The 24,406-nt window shown below is 32.3% G+C and overlaps 1 protein-coding gene across 4 annotated transcripts in view; it reads left to right on the forward strand.

Annotated features, from left to right (window-relative positions):
• The window catches only part of XRCC4 (X-ray repair cross complementing 4), a 216,112-nt gene that overhangs the window by 79,334 nt on the left and 112,372 nt on the right, over positions 1-24,406 (forward strand). For all 4 annotated transcript variants that reach the window (XM_006913196.3, XM_025047651.1, XM_025047650.1 and 1 more), the window contains 3 exons: positions 12,292-12,458; positions 18,926-19,078; positions 20,350-20,456. In XM_006913196.3, coding sequence (XP_006913258.1) covers positions 12,292-12,458; positions 18,926-19,078; positions 20,350-20,456 — 427 coding nt within the window. The remainder of the gene's footprint in view (positions 1-12,291; positions 12,459-18,925; positions 19,079-20,349; positions 20,457-24,406) is intronic.

The following is a 24,406-nucleotide window of genomic DNA, read 5'->3' on the forward strand; positions in this document are numbered from 1 at the left end:
GGGTAGGAGAAGATCTATGTCCTAGCTCAAGTTGTCAGGCAGAGAGTGAATTCAGCTTTCCTCGCATTTTTGTTTTGGTCTAGCCCTCAACTGATTAGATGATGCTCACCTATGTTGGGGAAGGCAATCTCTTTTACTCAGTCCATCAGCACCCTCGTGCGCACGCGCGCACACACGCGCGCACACACACACACATCATCAGCACCCTCGCGCGCGTGCACACACACACACACACACACACACACACACACACAGAGTCAGAGCAATGTTTAGCTAACTGGGCATCTAGTGACCCAGGAAAGTTGACACAGAATTAAATATCACACTAGTTATTGCCAGTCTTGGTTGTGAGTCTGACTGTGGTCCTGCTTAGTGATATGTTGATTAATATTTCATGCTGCTGCTATTATCCCGAAAATGTGCTTATTTATTCTGAGATTGATATACTTGTGAAAAATATTGAATATGATATTAATGAGAACTGTTTTATAACACTTCTCACACTATATAATGAGCACTTTATGTTTCTTTGTGGGCAAGGGCATTGCTCATTTCTCTGTAACTTTGGTGTTTATATTAATATTTGGTGAAACATTCCTTGAAAATGTTTGTTGAATTGAAGTTATAAGAATGAACAATTCTTTGAGGTTATACAGTAGTTTTTCTTTTGGAATGCCACCCATCTAATACCTGTGAATTAGGATAAATAGGTTGGACAGTATTATTACTCCAAGTTTTTGAATTTCAAAAATCAAGGTCAACCTCATCTAGACTATAATATTTATCTCATGTATACGTATCTGGTTCTGGAATTTAAGTACCAATAATATGGATAACATTATTAAAAAGAGAATTTCAAATTTTAGGGCATTTTGTAATATCCTGTTTTTTTTTAATTTAAAATTTTTTTTTTTTATTTTTAGCTTCAGCTAAAAGGAAGATATACATTGGAAGAAAAAAGTATATTAAGAAAAACCAGATTTTAAATCTGACTGTCTGTCAGTCTTTGATATGTCATTTAGGTGTAGGAAATGGCCATTAAAACCAATCGTTAAATTTGACAACCTTAAAATTTAAAGTGGACTTTGAATTGTATGCTCATTAAACATAATTGTTGCTAATTGTTAAAAGTGAAAATCTCAGTTAAACATATACTCAACAAATAGAAATTTGCTTTTGAGATAGCTATTCTATAGATATTCAACTCCAGAAAAACCTTTCTATATGTAGAGTCAAGTTGGTCAGATTTCTTAAGATCATTAGGAGAAGATCTACACAGATGATCTTTGAAGATGGAGGTGTCATAGGACTGTCCATACAAATGAGAGTATTTTGGTCAAGGAGAAGGAAAGGCAGGATGGAAAATAACCTCTTTTGGCCCCCAATACTGATTGATTTCCAGTTATCATAAGATTAATGTGTGGTAAACAGAAATATTATCTCTGTACAGTTTAGGAAAGTGGCCTAATCTTGTGGGAACCGTCTTATTTTTGGAATGTGATTATTGCTGTCACTTAATATATGGAATCCCTTTGGGAAGAGTTTAGGTCAAGTCATTTCAAAAGCAGTCAGTCATCCCCATCCATGATCGATCCTTGTGTAATTTTCTTTGGCTTGTGCATTGATTCAGTTAGCAATACTTGGGCGGCAAATTTGAGTTTATCCAAAGCATGAACTTATAAAAGTTTGCCATATATTTGTAGAAGTTTACTTACCCAGTTTGAAAATTAAATAAACCTTTCCAAAAAGGAGCTCTTTACATGACAGGCACACTAGGCATTATAACTTTCTTTAATTTATAGCTAACCACTGAGTCATAAAATTATAATGATTTTTAAAGGGTCTGTATTCTGTAGTTTTCTGTATTGGTTTACTAAGGGGGATTATTTTTTTCTCCCTTAATATGTTGTAACATTGACAGTAAGTGCCAAAGCATTTCTTGTAGTTGAACATAAATCTTTGATCTGACCTTTTGAGTCATACGAAGAAAAATTATCCTTTTAACAATTTTATGAAATACTCATTTTGCATCTGACATTGTTTCCCCATGAATACTTTTCATATAACCATGCATCTCAGTATATTCTGTATTTTCAAAATGCCATATCACTCTCCCTGCCACTGCTCCCTCACTTTAGTCTTAGGGATTCATCCCCTAGCACCCCATTAAATGAATTGAGATTACTACATTGTCAAAATACAATAACTGCTATACCATTTGGACATTTTGGCAATGGGTAAGAGTTTTCATTTGAGATTGCTTCATAAGAAACAGTTGACAAAAGTGGAACTATAGTATGCCAAAACAGTTGATTTTTTTGGACTTAAACTAAGTTTCTGGTTTTAATATTTGCTAACAGCAAGGTGCTATTTTATGTAACATGACTTATTTACATAGTTACCACAAAACACTTGGTATTTCATGCAGTAATGACATTATTTCATTCAAAAAACAGTAATTTTAGTACTGAAATATTTTAACATTTTTGTCCAGCTACATCGACACTTTAAGCTTTTAAGAACTGAAAATTCATGGTTTTAGTATTATAGTTTAGTATTATATAGTTTGCACTGATTTTCCTGAAATTATTCCATTAATTTGTGATAGGCCTTATAAAATATTACCACTCTCTTTACATTTATGTAAAGCAGATATTCTGCCTGTCTCATTTCTATAATGTAAATGGCTTCATAGATATACATGATAGGAACTAAAGAAATAGTATTTAATTGAATTTCAGGTTTTCATGTAGGATTCTACAGAAACTTATTGACTACATTTCACATATTCCTATAATACTTTAGTCTTAGATATAGTGCTCACAATCTGAATTTATTGCTCTTAGCCCCAGAGAGACTTCTGTATTAACTGCCATAATACTTGAAACATAGTAAGTACTCAGTAGATGTTACTTATTATTATTATTTTTATTAGAAGAACGCTAATAAAATTTGGTTTATTTCATCACCTTGGTTAAACATACTCTCTGAATATATCTTTATTATTTTGAAGACATTAATTCATTGACATGTGGTATCCAGCATTGCCATAGAAATCCAGTGCCATTCTAATTCCTGATCATGTACATGTAACCTATTTTATTGTTCTGGAATCTTAGGATTCTCTTTTTGTTCCAAGTGTTCTTAAAATTTAATGATGCTGTGTTTTTAATGTTCTTTTAATCTAGTGTGCTGAAACTTTAGTAGACCCTTTCTATCTGGAAATTTAAGTCTTTTAGTTCATGCATTTTTTTTCTTATACTTTTTAAATGTCTTCTCCATTTTGTTTTTTCTTTTGGCTAATTCTATGATATGAATTTTAACTGATCCTGTGCTATATTGATCCTCTAATTCTCTTATAGTTCTCTCCTATTTTCAATTTATTTATTATGTGTGTGTGTGTGTGTGCATGTGCGTGCAGCCCAGAATTCCATCCTCAAGTTAGCAAGTGTGATTTCTACTTGTACATTAGCTCTAGGACTGGGAAATACCGTATAAGAAACGTCATATAAATATGGGTCTCACCCTGTTTGAGTATCTTCCAACTGCTGCCTTCTCTCAGTCTTTTTTGTTGTTGTTGTTGTTCAGACTTTATACTTGTTTTCTCTCAGAGGATTAGTCCAATGCAGCTTACTTTGCTGTAACATAAACTGAAACTATCTTAATGCTGACTTTTAATTACATTTTTCTTTATAAGAAAATTCAGTTAAATGCATGGTTACCATCCATCATACTTTCTAGTCTCCTCAATCTCATGAAAAAATAGATACTAATTTTTATACCTGATAGGCAGTTTTCCTATTAAGTAATTATTCACCTAAGAAAAAAAAAATCTTGAAAAATTTAAGACCAATAATTTGATTTTATCTTGTCTCCAGGTAAATAAGGAAATGAATCAAAGTAAATATTCCTAGTTTTCTGTATAATATTTTAGATAGAAATTTATTTCCTGGAGATATGCCATTAAATTATAATAAAGTTTTTTAGGATTCTTAGTAAATATTTTCAAATGACTATATATGACAGAAGACTTTTTAATCCATAGATTAAAAATATAATTATTAAGCTTTTAAAAATTATTTAGAAATAAATTCATAAACCATACAATAAATGACCATATTTTGTCTTTATTTCATATTTTATCATTTCATTTAAATTGAGGATTTAAAGACACTTGGTATTTCTGTGATTTTTTAAGGATCACTAGTTTTGAGTTTATTCGTTTATGATAACTGATTTTAAGGATAATGGAGTTATAGTTAACACAGTAAGTTTATATGAAAAATTTTTGTTTAAAAAAAGTTTCTAATGTCAACATAATGCCTTTTAACTAGTTATGCCATTCCATCAAATAAGCATAGTTCTGTGCTTTGGGAGAGGGATAGGGGAGGTTGGCCTTAAGTTTCTGAAATTTTTAAATGTGAAAGGACCAGAATTTTATAATCACGAAAATAAATACTATTCTACTATTTTAATTTGATTTTCCTAGAGAATGTTATGAAAGACCTAAGCAATTGTTACTAGGCAAACTAGTTTCCATTCAGAAATAATCCATGATAATTCATATTATGTCCTATTAAGTTACATTGCCTAAGCATCCCAAAGCATGATATTTTATTCTATTATATTTTGTCCAGTGTTTGCTTGGTTACTGTTTTTGTGAGGCCTGACTCAAGAGAGAGGAGTTTTTTGCGCCCTTAGATATTATTTCTGTTGTGTCTTATTTGTAAAATCCTTCATGACCTGCTCTTAGATTTTGGTCACGAATCTCCTGAATACGGTGCTTACAATTGCTTGGTCAGGATTCCACTGCAGATAAATGCCAATAGTGGGATTCTAATATAGAGATTTCTAAGATTCCCATATATCACACGATTTTTTTTTTATATGACCAAGGAATCAACATAATAAAAAATAAGGCTGATTCAGGCAGTTACTTTCATATTGCTACCTATAGGTCGTTTTGTAGTCTTATCAGTTGCTGTGTATGGAGTTTGATTCAAAATATGCAATGAAAAACTTAACTAAAATTAATACTTGATTAGATGAAGAAATATAATGGTTCTGAATGTAGGCCTTACACTGTAATTCATATTAGAAATGAGGTAATTCCTTATAAAATAATTTGAAAATGAATATAATTCCAAACGAAATTCCTAGTATATTTTAGCTGCTTTTTTTGTTTGTTTTTGGTTTATCTGAAATTCATAGTCAAAATTTCTAGGAATATGCTTGCCGAAACTAGACAATACAATTTCCAAACAAAGAATTATGAGAGGTAACTTAGAATCCTTAATAATAAAACACATTATAAAGCTATGGTAATTTAAAAAGCATGCCACTACTAGTAAAAGGGTAACAACCAATGAGACTGAATAGGAAACTGAAGAACATATAAGTATACATACGTAAGTATGTAGTTTCTAATAATGGTGGCATTTTATATCAGTAGGGAGAAAATAGATCAATGAATAAATGGTGAGGAAACATTGGTTATGTATTTGGAGAAAGAAATTTAAAAATGAAAATATAGGTGAGTAGTTACTTTCTCTGATTTGCAAAGACCTTAAAAGGAAACTGTTTTTAGATTTGACTACATTAAAATGTAAATGTTCTGTAAGTAATATTGCCAAACCAGAGAAGTAGTTGCAGCATTTATGACCAAGTATTCATTGACTCAGTTAACAGACATGTTTCGAATACCTACTATGAGTATGGGGCTTAGGTTGAGGGTGTGGAAGTGAGACTAACATTTATAAATAAAATGTTTTAAGATGATAGCACCTGCTATGAAGATTATTAAACATTGTTTCTCAATATCTGCATTATTGGCATTTCTTTGTAGGCCTGTTTGAGGATTCTGTGATGGTTATATTGTAGTTAGAATGGTCAAGAAAGTGTCTCTAGAGAGGTATCATTGAACAGACTTGAATGAAGGAAAAAGCATGTGCAGTTCAGGGAGAAGAATTTTCTAGGAAGAATGTTCGAGCACCCTGAATTAGTTTTCTGTTACCACTGTAACAAAGTACCAAAAACTTAGTGCTTTTCTTATTTTCTCAGCTTCTGGAGGCTCTCTGCATTTCTTGGCTTTTGTGTGCATCACTTCAATCTCTCTTTTTGTCATCACATTGGCTTCTGCTCAGTCTGATTTTGTGCTTCCCTTTTATAAGGACCCTGTGATTACATTGGGCCAACCTGAATAATCCATAATAGCCTCATCCCAAGATCTTTGATTTAATCACATCTGCAAAGTCCCTTTTGCCATATAAATTAATTTTCACAGATTCTGGGGATTAGGATGTGGACATCATTGGGCAGCCATTATTCAGCGTACCACAGTGTTTTCATTTTCAGTTGCTATTGTAGCAACCATAAATTCAGTGGCTTAATAAACATAAATTCACTATCTTACAGTTCTGTAGGTTTAAAGTTCCAACACAGGGGTCTCACCTAGGTAAAATCAGTGTGTCAACAGGGCTGTGTTCCCTTCTGGAAGCTCTACAGGAGAATCTATTGCCTTGCCTTTTCCCAGCTTCTAGAAATCATCTACATTTTTCAGTTTATGGTCTCCTTTTTCCATCTTCAAAGCCAGCAGTTTTGCATCTCTCTGTGTCAATAGACTGGTCTCACCTAGATAATCCAGAATAGTCTCATTTCAAGCTCTATAACCTTAACACATCTGCAAAGTTCCCTTTTTCATTTACAAGTTCGAGTAAATAGGGTGTAGACATCTTTGGAGGAGCATCATTTTGCTTCTTACATATGGGAATAATTGACTTATTCAAGTATATAAAGAAAGCAAGTGGCTGGAGATAGCAAAGGTAGGGAGGATGATAAGAGGTGAGATTGGAGAGGTAGTCATGGGCCAGATTATGAAAAGTCTTGTTGTTCATTGCAGAGTATTTAAAGAGAGAAAGGGATGTAATGAAGGAACAGATTAATGCTCTTTTAAAGAACTTGCTGAGATGATAATCTTTTTTACCTATGCTCTCTTTGTAGAACAACTACTAGCCACATGTGGCTATTGAGTACTAAGATGTGGCTTGTGTTACTGAGGAGCCGATTTTTGATTTTAGTTGCTGTAAATAACCATGTGTGGCTAGTGACTACTGTATTGGACAGTGCAGAAACCAGGTACATTTTTGGAGAAGTTTTGCTGGGACAGGAGCAGAAAAACGGACAGTAGCTGGAATCTGGTATATGGGAATAAGAGAGTTTTTTGTTTTGCTTTTTTTTTAGATTGGTAATCTTAAAGCATATTTGTATTCGTTCTGTGTTGTTGAGTAACAAACCAAGTTTAGCAGCTTGAAACCACACACATTTATCACTGAAACATGGTTTCCATGGGTCAAGAGCCCAGTGTGGCTTTTCTATGGATACTCCCCCCTCTGGTTACTATCTCATTACTGACTTTATTTTCTTCATTGAATCTATTCCAGTGTGAAATTATTATTTGATCGTGTGCATCATCTATTCTCTCCACTGAAATAGAAGCTCCTAAAGTATAGATATATTTTATTTCTTATTCACAGCAGTGCCTCCATATGCCTAGTACATAGTTCAGACTCAAAAAATCTAATGAATGAATGCATGCATTCTATGTCTCACCATGTAAAAATAAATAACATAATGCCATGTTTGGTGTTCACACCCACTATACCACCCAAGTATAACTGAAAGAATGGTGAATGTCCAGTGGAATACATAGAGACGAGCTAGTTTAGTAGTGAGGGAGTTGACCAATGAATTCTGTTTTGTCATTTGAAATTTGCGATTCATATAGGACATACTAGTAACACCACTCCAAAAAGGAATTAAATATGTATATAAGTTTGGAATTTAGGAGAGGCACCACCTAGACATATACATTTGGCAATTTTCAGCTTATCTGTAATAATGGAAGTTGTGATTGTGAATAACCCTATAACTCTATAGAGAAAAAGGAGAAGTGGGTCAAGAGACCGTTCCAAGAAAAATTACCGGTTAGCGTCTAAGTGGAAAATAGAGAAACATACTGTCATGTTATTATTAGATAAGTATAGTGAGATCTAGAAGTGTGTCAGGAAATCCAAGGCAATATTTTTTTTATCAGCACTTAATACCAACAATAAAGTAATAGGCAAATAATAGGCAACCTCTGCTGTCAGCACCATTCTCTCAATCCAGTTTCTTAAAGAAAAGCCTTCCAGTTGAGTTTGAATTTATAGTATAAGTTTTCATTGTTAGTTATAACTCCTAATTAAGGTAAATCTAGATTTTACTATATTTCCCATGAACCAAGACTCATCATCTCTATTGTAACACAGTAATGGAGTGAATATTTATAGTCGTTCAAAGTAAAAGTAACTTCTGAGATTCCTTAACCACAGACTTTTGGGTTTTTTTGTTCTCAAGAGTTCTCTGGCTCCCACAAATGATTTTTGCAATTATGAAGATCGAAATAAGAATTCTAGGATTATACTAAATAATATATTAAAGCACATAGCCTGATCTTAAAATGCTAATAATTTGTAGCACTTTAATTAGAACTCAGCATATTTTTTACTTTTAGATTATTGCATTTTGATTGTAAGAAGCTATGGATCTAAAATATACAGAGCCTTGCTTGATTATATAATCATCTTAAGATGTTTAAGCATTTTTTTTTTTTTTTTCGAGTTGTAAGAAAGTTGGGCAAGAAAACAGTTGAAAAGTTAAGGTTAGTAGTCTCACAACATAGCTCTCTTATGGCTTCAGTTAGAAGGGGTCCCTGTCAGGTTTCTTTTCTCAGTTCTGGCGATAAATGGGACCAGTTGTCAACTTAGATATGTTACTGCTTTAGAAGTTTCATTTGTAATGTCTTTTATTTAAATCTAAAGTAAACATTTCAGCAGGTCACTAACCCAAAGAGTTCATGGTACAAAGATCTTAGTAAAAATATAGTTGATTCAAAGTACTTAGAGTTGATGATTAACATAACTTGGCCAAAGTAATACACTTTTTTATTATATAAATTGACTAATTTCCTATATTACTAGGATTTTAAAACTATATATTGCAACAACTGTACATATGCAATTATGTACTTGTTTACAATTGACAAAATATCCTATATTATAAATTATAATGGACAGGCTTTACTTTTTAAGTGTACACATTTGTAGATAACAACTAAGCTTTACTCTGTTACAAATAAATTTAAAAACATAGTGGAAAAAAGATGAGTTCCATCTGACTATTGTTTGCCTAGTAATAACATCGAAATATCTTTATCCCTCTTTTTCCTTGAGCTTTATATCTTGGTTTCCAGGACAGTAACAAAAATTAATTCTGCGAAGTTATTTAGACTACTTTGATAATGTATCAAAACTCGAACCCTTTAGTTGACATGTTCTAAGTAGAATATCAGCTCACACCTCAATAATCCTCCTCTCTCTAGACACATTCAGAATGGTCAAAAGGAATTTCCCAGGAATTGGTTGGTACTGCCCACTTCAAAGACCTGAAAACTGAGTATATAACTTAATATATACTTTAAAAAACAAATCTATCTAGGTTTTATTAAACTTATGTATTACCACAGTATCAACCGCTGTTATGCAGTTTCTTAACCATGTTCTTTTTGTTTAAATTATACTATTCCATAAAATAAAACTTCCTTATACCGTTATGTTGCTTAAAATATTTATTACTTTGTATTCAGAGCATCACTCTCGCAATTCTTTTCTTTACCTATCCCATTATAATTATATTCCCTTATTCCCTTATTCTTAAGGACCATTCCAATAAAAAAAAAAAAATCAAGTCTATATTGAGTACTTAACATATGTGTAGAGCAGAGCAAGATATTGTAGAGGCTATGGAATAAATATAAGATACAGCCTTTGTTCTTAATGAGCTAGAAATTTAAAAGAAAAGATTGCATTTCTGAAACAACCAGAGAAAAATATAAGGAGGATGAAACTGAGTGAAAAATTATGTGAGAAAAAACTCTGTGATGAATAGAGAAGTCAGTGTAGGCTGAAATAGTTAGAGAACTTGATCTGGGCTTTGAAGTGATGGATAAGGGGGAGTGGCATTTAATCTAGGACTTAAAGAATTGATAGATATCCATAATAAACAAAGACCGAGCTAAAGAAAATGAATGTTTTTTGAAATTGAGAATTTTAATGCAGATCAGATGAAAAATGCTATTTATTTGTTTGTTCTACTAGCTAAAATGATGACAGTTTAGAGCCAGCTAGGGCAACCTCTTGGGATTGACAACGTTTAAAAAGTTAATTGTTCTCAACTTTTTTACATAGAAAAATAAAGAAATAGCTTTAAAATCTTAGAAGATTATAGACCGAATGAGGTGTTTAGGATAGGTCTGTGTACACAGAATTCTCCATAAGATCTTGAGAACTGACTACAAAACAGAAACTTATTTTTACACATGCCTCTAAAGAAATATGCTTTCAAAATGTCTTTAATTTGTAGTTTCTGACTCTGGTATACCATTTGAAGTCCTGATTTTATATTGTAGATTATTTTGAAAATACAGAACTAATAAAGAACAGCCATGTTAATTGCCTTACATGTCAAATTAAAAACTAAAGTAAAGGATTTTAATATTGACACAACTATGTAATACAGCTTTTGTGTGAATTTGTTGGTTTTAAAGACAATACTTCCCTAAATTGCTACTTTTTGTTTGAGGGGTAGTATAAGGATGGGCTGAATAAAGAGAGCACAGAAATATTTTATGCTTCACAATTCACTAGGGCTGATATGAGGCCCACATCAAATTCCAGTGCGATGAGCATGAGGACCCTTGCATCTGTAATGATGTGGACAGGCTGGAGCAGCAGCAAGGAAAGTGGAAGGATGCTTCCTTCTTTGGTTCTTTTTGCACCATGTACAAACCGAATTTTTCTAAAAAATAATTTGCCTAGTTCATATAAAATCGTTTTCTTGGATTGAGTTTCTAGATACTTCTTGCTTATTTTTATTGTTTGGGATAAAGCAGATGTTCACATTTGTTAAAGGAAAAAGCTAGCGAATGTAATTAGAAAATAGAAACCAAAAAAATAGTTGCCTACTCTTAAGAAGAAATGACATTTTAAGTTTATTCTATACTGAATAGCCAAGAAAAAAGATTTAGGCAATCTCTTATGGAATTTTAAATATATACATTTAAATGATATTTTAAAAGAAATTGCATTTTATTAGTGATTTTGAATTGATCCCTTCTTCCTTTGTCGTCTAAGGTAGAAGGTTAGGGGCCTGGGCTTGTGTTTATCTCTGTATTTGTATTTTACCAATTGCTTTATTTAGGATCAAAGTGTGCCACAAATTCATAATTCATTTGGTATTGTTGAAACTCTCAAGTGATGATAAACTTTCTTTTCTAAAAATGTCCATGTTAGTCAAAACTGCCTGACAGTCGTGATGAGAGAATACAAAATCATTTTGTGCATTTACGATTTACTGATAATGTAATCTGTTGTCTAATAAAATAAGCTTAATTTTTCTCTTTGTATGGGCTTGAAAAAATAATACTATACTGATAAGTTTTATTTTTATTTTGTGTGGGTGTTTGTTTATGTTAAGCGAAGCTTCAAAAAGTAAATTCTCAAATTTACTTTTAATTTATGTATTTCTTACATAGACAAAACTTTCTGTTTAAACTTATATGCTTGTTAAATGGACTCATTTCATTATATGAGAAAACCGCAAGTGCTTTAGACCACTCGATTCTAAGTTTAAGAGAAATAAATCCGATGTGACAAATTGCAATAATTTCAACAGAATAAAAATTCTTAGAATTTTTCCAAGTCTTATTTTGGTAAACATTGCTCAGATTATTTAATTTTGGTGACATATACGAGCCTAACACAACTGAGTGTACACATTGAAATAAAGGATGTTTTTCCTAATCTGGTTCCCCTTCTTTTGTAAAGTTTTGTAATTATTTCTAAAGAAAGAGCAAAAATTTTGTACTTAAACTGAGCAGAATGACTTAAATAAGGTTGTAGCAAACAGATGATTGTGTGCTAATATGGTGTTTATGTTTTTTTTCTTTTCTGCCAGGAGGTGGGAGAGCGACTTACCACATAAAAATTATTCTTAGTTACATGTTAGTTTATATGATAAACTTTAGTAAGAAAGCAGGAAGTTGCTTAGTTTTTGTTCATTGTATTTAGATCTGGTAAATGTACTGTATTTGAATCCTAAACTTTTTTTCCCTTGGAAGAAATCATGTATAGTTAAACCTGGACTGCTCGATTTTGATAGTCTCCCAAAGCTAATCATCTTTTCCTTTCATCCTAGTTCAGACTTGGTTCCTTCAACCTGGAGAAAGTTGCAAGCCCAGCTGAGGTCATCAGAGAACTTATTTGTGACTGCCTGGACACCATCACAGAAAATCAAGCCAAAAATGAGCACCTGCAGAAAGAAAATGAAAGGCTTCTGAGAGATTGGAATGATGTTCAAAAACGGTGTGCGTATGATGTGCTTGTATTGTAACATTAAGCTCTCTTTGGATTGTTTTGATTTAAGTTAATTTGTAAATTTATAACATATCTAGATTAGTATATGTTTAAAACAAATCTGTTATACCTTTACTTAACATGATTAAACTAAATTATTGATCACTATTAATACATTATAGTAGTACATTAACACTTTTAGGTCATTGGTATTTGGTGGCACCGGCAAACTTATATATGATAAGGAATAATTGGGCAATGAGAATCAGAACCGATTGATATTAATCAAATGTAGGAAATTAATATTTATAAAGATTAATGTAGCTCAAATTACAGAATTTATAGTGAATAAAAAGACATGAGCACATGAAACAATTTATTCCTTATTTGGAATCTTTATATGAATGGCAACTATTTGAAATGATGTGTGTTCTGGCTTCTAAAAGAGACTTATTTTTCCTGATTGATCAAAAATTCATACTACCAGCATTTTTAAAATATGAGGTAATAATTGTGACTACTGGAAAAGACATTTGAAAGCCTTTTATTTTCCTGATTTTACCTCTTCTTTTTTTTTATCTTCTCAATTATGAGTTTTCTCAACTATGTTATAATCTAGGCTGTCCCAGGGGTTAGCTTGTATTACTCTATTATGGAAACGATGTTTGAAGAAAATAAAATGTATATTGTGAACATTATATTTCTACAGACATATGTAATATAATATGTATATGTGCATATAAATCTTGCAACATCTGAATGATGTGAAATATATGATGATTATTACTGTTATTACATTCAGTGTATCCAGTAGATTTTTAAAACTTTTATTCAAACCAGTAGTAGCTCCAAAACATAAGAACATTTATTCTAGTTAGGGTCTTTTTAAGGCAATCATCGAGATTGTTTTTTGTGGGTATTAGTAAGTATATATGGGGGAGCACATGGGAAATAACGGCTTTATCAATATGTTTGTGAAAATGAAGTTGACTAAAAGAAATTGTTTCTGTATATTCAATTATATTAATTAATGTAAGTCATACACAATTAAGTTCCTAACACCTGGTTATATTTGGCTGTAAGTTACTAAGAAAGTATTTTGTTCTCTTTTTAGCTCTGAATTAATTTTATCTCCAATTATAAAAAAAATGAAACCAGATTAAAACTGTATAAATATTAGGAAACCATACAGGAAAATAAGTTATTTTTTCTCTTTAACTTTTAATTTATTCATGTTTGTATGAATCAATATCAAATATCTATGCCAGAAGCATGTTTTGGGGCCTATATCTGTAGTTTGGGTATGTTTTTCTATTTATATACAAAATAAATCAAAGGAGATGACTATGGTCGTGATAAGCCATTATACTTAAAACTCAAAATACCCTCAGGGTGATAGGAAATTTGATCCACAAATTGCCTACAAAAATGCAGATCGGATACTTGGTACTTGAACAAATTGCTTTAAAATGTCTGCCAGAGGTTGAAAGAGGTATTTTCTCATTAGTATTCAACACCACTGCTATAGAATGGAAAGCAGCAGGGAACAAAGATGAGAAAATGTGCCCTGTGCTGTAAAACAATATGTGTGAGGGGTACATATAATATGTGGCCCACAGATGCTTGATTGCTATTTCTGACCTATCTAGAAAGTGCTTTCATGTTTTTGTGGCAAAAGGTTTTCTATTTGATCAGAAGCACAGCCATGTATCTTATCACCTGCCTTAGTGTGCTCCAGCTTTTTTTTTTTTTTTGTAAACTGGATCAGACACCTTCCTCAGAGGTGATATGTGCTGATGGGTTGGCGCTTCAAACTGAGAGGAAAGAGAGTCCACTCCAGAGAATTCTAGGTGCTTGATTATATACTGGATGTTAGATTAGTAGCTTTATCTATTTCTCAAATTTGGTTTTCTTTCCTGTCAGAGGAGAAAAGGGGCTATTTTAAGGAGCTATAAATACATTTTGGCTGTGGCCAAACAGTACTTTCTTTAGTGTTTCCTCTCAATAGCCTTTCAAGTGTATGAGAAAATGAGCAAAAGATTTACAGCTCCAGCTTCCATGAGGCAAGTAGTACTGATCAAGAGTCTTCAGAGAGATTAAAAATAGAGTATGAATGTATTGAGTTAGGTAACAGGACGTGGAAAGTAGAGCATCATTAATTGGGGTCATCATGTTAGGTCTGGCACAGTTCAGTTTTCTGGGCAGCCTCTGATTACTTTTTTATTAGTGTCCATCCACAGTCCAATCCTTTCTTTCCATCATTGTTCCAGACTGTGTATTGTGTATGCCAGAGGGAGTAAAGGGAGAAGAACATAAAATAGTGCAGAGAATTCCTTATAAGTTATGGTAGATAGGTCTAAAATATATTTAACACACAATAGGATAGTATATGAACAGAAAGCAGTCATATGCACATGTGCTTATACCATGGGAAATGTTTTTGACATGTTAAGAGGAGAAATATGAATTACCAAAAATCTGAGTAATATTCTATATTTTGCAAAACATATCTTTAGATAATGACTCTCTAGAAGGAAAAAAATGAAAATTTTTTGTATATTTTGTTATTTAAATATGCATTATTGTAATCAGAGTCAACTCTAAAGCTATTTCCATTTGGTATGACAGTAGAGAATAAACAGAGGTTGAGTAAGGAATGAGGAATTATAGTATGATTTAAAAATGAGATTTAATATGTAGACTTTTAACATATATTTGCTGTTATTTTTTTATTTACTGTTTAATAACTGTGGTCTTAGCTCCATTTCACAGAAATGACTTTACTGGATTAATTTAATTTTGTATAGTTTAGATAGAGAAAACAGAAATATTGTATGTGAATCTGTAGGTTATTAGCTATATTTATTTCACTGGTTTTTCCTATTTAATTTTAAATAACAACTTTCACATTCCATGTTACTGAATAGGTCTTTTGTTTGCACTCAGACATCAAGTTAGAAACTCTCCAGCTTTATTCTGAGTGTTAGTTATTAAACCTATAATTTGAGGCAGTTTACAGCAGATTGAATTGGGTTGACACTCATCGAATCATTAGAATAGAAGAGACCTTGAAAGCCTTTCTGCTATATCTCTCTGCCTTTAAGCTAGGATCACATTATATCCAGATGAATTCAGTCCAATTTTTAAAGACCTCAGGAGATAGCTTCAACTCCCCTTGGTAGCCCATTACAGTGTTTAAGCACAGTCACAGTCAGAAAATTCTTCTTTCCATCTATTGGTAATATGAGTACTACATGATATAGTTGAAGGCCATTTCCTCTTGTTCTGTCCTCAGAAAGGATGAGGAACAGCTGTTTACCATCTTCTTCAGCACTTAAGGCTTATTAAGTCTCTTTACCGCTGCTTTCTTTTCCAGTTCATTTTAGCATTCTTTGTTCTCTGAACTCTATTAATATTTTCTTTTGCCATATAACCCTGACCTGGATATAAATTTGGCCAGAGCTGATTGTAAATATAAGGATTACTTCACTGTTTCTGAGTACCACATATACACATTTATTTGTCTGTTGTTTTATTTTGGGTTATCATTTAATCTCTCTTTTTCTGTTTTTTGGATGTTATTTCTATATGAAAATGCCTTGTTTCTGCTCTTATTTTTGTTGTTTTTTGACTTGTTATTCTTAGATTCTTTATTTTCTCAGGAATATTTTATTTTGAATATTCAGTATTTTTTCACATTCAGTTTTATTCTTTAAAATTTTTTTTAAATTACTATCTTTTGGTCCAAGCTTTTAGATACCTCAGTCCTCAGTTACTGATTAAACTTAACATATTGTTCTGTTGTCCTAGTCACTATTGAAAAGATGAAGCATCATTTAGGCCTTTCCTGTTTGAAGTTATTTATAATTTCATCGGGTTTGTGCTTTGCCTTGGAGATGATCCTTGGATTAGTTGTGGTCTGATCCAGTTGTATATGAGTTCTCCTTTAGTATCACTAAACTTAGCAGTAAATCCATGTTTCTCCTCCACTGAGTGGTCCCACCTTGTTCAATCTTAAAGTGGAGGGTTGGCAGGAGGCAAGTAATATAGAAGGCATAATAGCATCATGATGCCATAAGGGAGAACTGACATTAAATATAGGGTATAGGGAGCGGTAGGTACCTCTTAGTTACTGAATAGTTCATAAAAAGATAGTATTCTCTGAAATTGTTGATAAATTAATAATTAAGAGTAAGTTTATTTCCTGAAACTGTTCATAGCAATACTCTGTTCCAGCTAACCTCTGCTCTCCAGTTTTATTTAGGAAGTGTTAGCCAGTTTGATGATCAGAAGTTTGAGAGTAACAAAATCCTAAAGCTTTGCTAAAAGCAAGCAAGTTTAACTCACATGATGCCATTCATTCTGTTTGCTCTTCAACCACAGGAATGTTGTCGCCTTTGACAATGTGGCTGTGAAACTAGTTATTTAGATTAACAATATTCTTTAGACAGATTACATGATATTTCATTTTGATATTTATTTTCATTTTTAATTCATGTCTATAAGTGCACATTCTTTCAATCAAGAATTATTGAAGTGTTTTATATCAGCGGTCCCCAACCTTTTTGGCACCAGGGACTGGTTTGCTCACCTGCCAGCTGCTGACATCCTGCTGTGCGGCCCGGCTCCTAGCAGGTCATGCATCGACCGCTACCAGGGGTTGGAGACCCCTGTTTTATATGGAAATTTAAACATATATTTAAATCAGATAAATTATTAATTGGTTACTATTCCTAAAATTCTATATAATAAATTATACAGGATATTTAGTGTATATTTTTATAATTGATTTTTACTTTGCATAGGTTTAAAGTATTTAATACATGAATATACATAATATATTCATGTATTTTAATGGCACATATGTCCTATTCACCTTTTAAAATTTTTTGTTATTGTGTTCCATTAGAAAATAGTACAATAAAATGAGAAATAATATTTATGTTAACACAATGCATATGAAATACATATGCAGTGACATGTCCCTGCTCAAAATAAGCCATCAATATTGGCAACTCTTCAATTTGGCTCTTTTTTTACCCTACAGCTTTTAGTGTGCTTCTTTCTCAGAGAGCTACATCTGATGAAAGAAGTACTATTATATTAATATTTACCACAATTTTTTTAGAAGATGAAAAGTAGTACTGTTACAATGGTGAATAGCTGCTAAAAGAGTGAAATATATACTTTTCAGAATCACTGATTCTCCATTTCCTTATAAGATGTCCATATTAACTTACTCACTTTATTCATTTATTTCATAGCTACTCAGCTTCTGTCAAATACAGAACACTATGCTAGACACTAAGGATTAAGCAGGCCATAAAATACACACACAGTCAAACCTTATGAGTTCACAGCCTTGGCAATGGCTGCGCTATGAGTGCTGTTATTGGTCCCATATATTGTCATGTTTTTTTTTCATCCAATAAGAAGCCCTAATTCTTTGCATCTCTAGGTAGGTATGTTATTGAAAACATAAGGGCATATATATTAAAGGTATCAAATTTAGACAATTTTATTTCTAAATATTTCCCTGAAAAACATATTTTATATATTATAAATATAAAAAATATATTGTATATATAATAAAAATACTAGGATACTTGTATAGAACACAGAAGTAGAAACATATTATAAAGAGAAAACTAGGCAGAGCTAGACTAAATTTAAAAGAATATTTTACATAAAATAATTTGTATTTAAATCTTTAGATGTTTATTCTTGATGTGTGTATGCACATATCACATATCAAGTATATACAACCTCTGCTAGTTTGCTTTCTTTATATATATATCTGGAAGATCGAAACTAATACAATAGCTTGTTAGCTCATTTGAACATTATAGAAAGAATTAGAAATGATAGACAATTTTATATTTTGTCTTATATGTCAAATATTGAAGATATATAGTGTTTCACATTTGCTGTTTCATTAATTTCTCCTTGGAAATTTTAAGTTGGATACTTTCATTCATTACATGTGTATGTGTTTGTGTTTGTGATGCTGGCTTATAAGATACAACTGGTTAAGTTGTTCTTGGAGCAGTTCACAATTTAGAGAAAACATTAGATAAATCAATCACAAAACAGTATTACTGTTACTATTATAGTAATATTAACAAAGGATAGGAAATAGGCTTTAGTTACCCTGTCTGAAATTTTTCCCATAAAAATATTCTTTTGGAAATAAGCCAGAGATTTGAATAAATTATTACATTTAGTCATTTAGATGTTTTAAAAGTTTTTTGCTGTATTGATCCTTATCTCAGTACATAAATTACTAATATTAATAAATAAGTTCTAATTATTTAACTATGTATAAAACTTTATATTAAATCAATGAAAACATATAAAATGACTTTTAATTGTATTTTCCTTAAAGAGCTTTCTTGAAATTATCTTCATATTAGATTGAATAATAGTAATGTTAAGAAAAACTTCATGGTTTCTTTATTTGTCTGTTTACATTTTAGGTTTGAGAAATGTGTGGATGCTAAGGAAGCTGTGGAGACTGATCTTTATAAACGTTTTATTCTAGTGCTGAATGAGAAGAAAGCAAAAATCAGAAGCTTACATAAATTGTTAAGTGAAGTTCAAGAACTAGAAAAGAACATTGAGCATGAAAGGTATTTTGACCTTTCTATTTTAAGATGGCAGATGCATAAATTTAAGTGGAATTTCTTCCCAAACTTAATGAAAGTTAAGTATCAACTTTTTAGTAATATGAGACCATTTGACAGTCTGGGGTTGGATGATCTAGTTGTTAGATGAAGTGTGCTGGAGAATTCTCAACATGATCTCTCCGTGTCTGCCCAACTGTCACATCTACACTTAAATCATGAAACCGACATGAGTTTTATCTAAATATTATTTCTTTAATTCTTAGACATCACTAAGAAATGTATTAATTAAAATCTTTCATCATCTGTAAAACTACAGAATTGAACACAGATTTGTAATTTTGATGTCTGAGGAATAGTTAATTTTAGAATCAAGTAGTTCTGAGAGTGGATATATGCTTGATTTTTAAAGAAGAATCATAGGTGACTAATAGCTTGTATGATTTGGACAATTATTTTAGGCATTCGCAGATATAGGTTTGGGTCTGTTGCCTTGAATCTGAGAGAAAACGTACATTTACTAATGACATAATATAAAGAATATAACATTTGATGTCAGATAGCCCTAGTTCACATGCTGCTCTGGCACTGATATCTATTACTCCATGACTTTGAGCAAGTCCTTTAAACTCTCTGTACCTTACTTGGGTATCTTCATAATAAGAATAAAGGTGCTTGTCTCAGAATTTTCGGGAGATCAAATGAAATGCAGAACTGCTTTGAGATCAGTAGAATACTGAATGAACACTGTGACCCACAGAAGATAAGTTGGAAGAGTAGTATTTTGATAGATGAATAAGTGATAAGAAATTGATTTAAGAATTAATTATAATGAGCATTCAACCACATTTAGATTAGATAAAAGAGAAACTTGTTAAGAGGGTTAACGTACAGTCTAAAGTGCTTACATCTTTTTTTTTATATTGGAATGTCTTTTTTTAATTTTAATTTTTTTCTTTCACATTACTTTTTATTTTATTATTTTTAAAATTTATTTACTTATTTGTTTATTTTTAATTGAAGAAATTATTTTAAATTTCTTTTCCTCCATCTATCTCCCCTCTCCCCCTCCCGCTTACCCTCTGGTAACCACTCGTCTATTGTCCATGTCCATGAGTCTCTGGAAGTGCTTTCATTTTAATCATTTTTTTTTCAGTGTATATTTATTTAACTGCAATGTTTTTCCACAGATATCTTCTGTAATAACTTAGTGGTGAACTTGATACCTAGCCAGGAGTGAGCCAATAATTTATAAGTCTACTGTTTGCTCTTTCTAGGGAAACTGCAACATGTTCTGAAATGACCACTGACAGAGATGCAGTCTACAATGAAAGTACTGATGAGGAAGGTGAAAACATACCGGATCCCTCTGTGTTAGCTCCAGGTAAAATAGATACATTTATTTCCTTTATGACTATCTCACTTGGGCTAACTACTCTAATGATAATAATCTATAATGAAAAATGTTATGAAAAAGTTTTTTCTACATAGAATTCTTTAGGCTTTTTAGCCTAAAATGTCAAATACTTTATGTTAAAAATGAGCATTTATTGTAAAATGCAGTAATTCTTTAGCAACAACAAAATAAGCAAGCATGCACGCACATACACAAATCAAGGTATACTGTTCTTGTTAAACAAGAATGCATAAGCAATAAGCAATGTAAGCCTTCACGCTAAATATCTCCAGCTCAAAGCTGGCTGCCTTTAATGTTTGAGATCTTATCTAGCTAGAGCTATGGATGGGTAATGGAACAGGGTGATCTAGAATGCTTTAGGTTATTCTGAGTTTGAGTCCTTCTCTCATTTTTAAGAATAGGAATTGTAATTGGGTGAGATGGGGTAGATGAGAAGAGAAGGTGAAATGGCAGTTCTGTTTAAAGTAACTGAGCCTCAGTACCTCAGATCAAATACCCAGTAAGTTTTTAAAACCATAGATTATTTTTTTAGAGTTTTATAGATTTCTCAGAGGCAGAAGCCCCTGAACTCATCTTATACTTTCATGGTTATGAATTAAGCTCAGTATTCTCAAAATTAATGTTTGACTCATTTATTTAGCAAATATATTTTGGAGTGCCTATTATATACTGGAAAATTTTTTATACAGTAGTGAGGAAAACACAAAAATTTCTTCTTTCGTGGAGTTTAAATTCTATTCAGACAATCACAAGATGAATAAATTTAATATAAAATATGTTAAGTGCTAAAGAGAAAAATAAACCAGGGGTAGATGATAGAAAATGTCAGAGTGAGAATAGGAAGTGGGTTGTGATTTTAGCCAGGGCACCAGAAAAGGCCTCAGTGAGATGACAAGTCTGCCTGTGGGGAGAGCACGCTAATTGGAAAAGCAGCTAAAAACAAAGGCCCTGTTGTGGGGAATTCGCCCAGTGTGTTCAAGCAGTAGTATGGAGGGCAGTATGGATAAAGTGGAAAGATGAAGATAGGGAGAATTAGGAGATGAGACTAGAGAGTGGCCAGATCATGTGTAGGGCTGTCTAGTAATGATTTCAACTTTTGCTTTCATTTATATTGGAAACTTTTATAGGGTTTTAAACAGTCAAATGACATTATCTGATAAGGTTGTTATTTTTTTTAATTTAATTAAATGTATTATAGTAACATTGGTTAATAACATTATATAAGTTTCAGGCATATAATTATATAATACATCAGCTGTGCATTGTATTGTGTGTTCACAACCCAAAGTCTAGTCTCGTCTCCTTTTGTCCCATATATTTGACCCCCTTAACCTCTTCGTCCCCTTCACCCCCTTTCCCTCTGGTAACCATACTGTTGTTGTTGGTATTTGTGAGTTTGTTTTGTTTGTTCATTTGTTGCTTTCTGTTTTATATTTCATATATGGGTGAAATCATATGTTCTTTTTATTTTCCATGTAACTTATTTCACTTAGCATGATACTCTCAACATCCATCCATATTGCTGCAAGTGGCAATATTTCATTATTTTTTATGGCTGAGTAGTATTTCATTGTATATATGTTCCACATCTTCTTTATCTAGTCATCCATAAGTACACTTAGGTTGTTTCCTTGTCTTGACTATTGTGAATAATGCTACAGTGAACGTAGGGATACATTTATCTTTACAAATACGTGTTTTCAGTTTTAACAGGATTAAGCTGACTGTCGTGTTGAGAATAGACTATAGGATGATAAAATAGAAGATATATCTGATGGAATGCTAGTTCAATAATGAATGAAGAATGAGAGTGGCTTAGACCTGAGTGAAGATAACAAGACAGATTCTAGATATATTTAGAGGCAGCAGCATTTGCTGATGAAATGGGTTTGGGCCATGAAAGAAAGACAGACACCAATGGTGGTAAGTTTGTTGGACTGAAATAACTGAAGGCATGCAGTTGACTACCGAGTTGGGGGAGACTGCAGGAGGAAAGATAAGAACTCTATTTTAGAAACATTAATTCTGAGGTGTTGAATAAGGAGTTGGATATACAAATTTGGAGTTTCGGGGAGGAGTACCTTTTGTAGATATTAGTAAAGATGGTATTTAAAGTTGGCTGAGATATCAAGGGAGTTAGAGAAGGGAGAAAAGAGCAGTGGGCCAAGGACTCTAGTCTAGTGCACTTGGCTATGTAAAGGTGAGGAAGTTAAAGGGACCAGCAAAGAAGGCTGAGAGGGAGCATCCAGGAGGTAGCCAGCAAATACCATGGGTGTGGTATTCTGGAGGCCAAGTCAAGAAAATATTTCAAGGAGAAAACAGTGATCAGCTGAGTTGAATGCTGCAAGTTAGTCAAGGAAGATGAAGACTGAGGATTGAGGAACTTAGCAACCCAAATTGGGAATCTTATAAAACATATAGTATGGGATAGTAGGGAATAGGAGAGAATAAGAGGTTCAAAAGGAATGAGAGGAGAACAATGGAGAAGAGACAGCAACCCTAAGCAATACTTTAAACTGTGAAGAAAAAGGAAAAACCTAGGGTAGCAGCTGGACGGGGGGTGGAGAGGTGAAATCCAGACACCTTTTTTTCCCCCCTTAGATGAGAGAAGTAATACTGTGTTTGCATACCAATGGGAGTAAATAAGGAAAGGGGTTAGAAAAATGTCCAAGAGGTAGACACAGAAAAGAATTGCTGGAATTCTGTCTAAGTAGATAAAAGGAAATGAGATCAAATGGACAAGTATCAGGATTCATTTAGCTGGGAGCTTGGGCACTTCTCATAATGATAGGAAAGGAGGTAGCATAAATGCACAGCGACACAGGAAGGTATCTAGTTGCAGTCATGGAAAATTACTGTTGTTAATTAAATTCGTTAATTGATCAATCTGATTCTAATTAGATTTGAATTGTATCACACAATCACACACTCTTCACTTTTGTATATCACAGTTAAATTTCTTTTTATTCGGAGGCTGTGCTTGTTTTACATTAGTGACCCATTTAAAGTGAAATCACTTTTAATAAAAAAATGTAATTGAAAGCTCACAAAGAAAGAGTATCTGTACTCTTTCCAATTTAAACATTCAGAATTTTTATTAAATACAATGACCTTTGATTTTGTTTCTTATTCACAGTATCTTACCGACTTTTGAAGTAAATGAAAATTATTTTCAAAGAGAAAATATATGGTTAAATTTGGGTACATGAGAATGGGGTCTTTTATGTGTTCAGTCTCTTTTAAGCAAATCTTTATAATTGTACTATTTTACATTTGGCAAAATTTTTCTTCTCCAGAAATGTTTAGTTCATTCTATATTTTTTCCTATATTTTACATGGCATATTTTCTTTAACTCATATCTACTTCACTGCATAGTTGATGCATAGGTCTCTCAGTCCTTTTTTTTTTTTTTTTTTTGCATTTAACTTGCTTTTGGCAAGTTTTTGATGTCAAGAATTAAGAGCATTTTATTAGAAGTTTTAACTGTTCTTTTTTTTCTGCTTTCGCAAGAAATATTTAGGAAACTAAAGTTTGCTTAAAAAAACACAAACCTCAGATCTAAAATGCTTGATATTGAATTAAGAACTATATTCCATAGATCTGGGGGGAAAATATTTCTGTATTAAACAACAAAGTGAGCCTCCTTATAATTTACCAGATTCCATAATTCATACTTTTACAGAGACAAAGTATATTCTTAGCTCATGGGATTTTTTTTTTTTAATCTTTTGGTATTTTTGGTATTTTACATATTATTACTATGTGCGTGGGACAGAGCCGTTACAATTTCTTTCTGAACTTATTCTGCCATCTTGACAATAAAACACTTATTTTTACAGTACAAGTAAATATGTGAATTTATTTTAGACTACAGGTTCATGTGTGCTTTCCTTACAATAAAAACAAGAGGCAGCGG

Source organism: Pteropus alecto, unplaced genomic scaffold (assembly GCF_000325575.1).
Source record: "Pteropus alecto unplaced genomic scaffold, ASM32557v1 scaffold20, whole genome shotgun sequence".
Classification (NCBI taxonomy): Eukaryota; Metazoa; Chordata; class Mammalia; order Chiroptera; family Pteropodidae; genus Pteropus; species Pteropus alecto.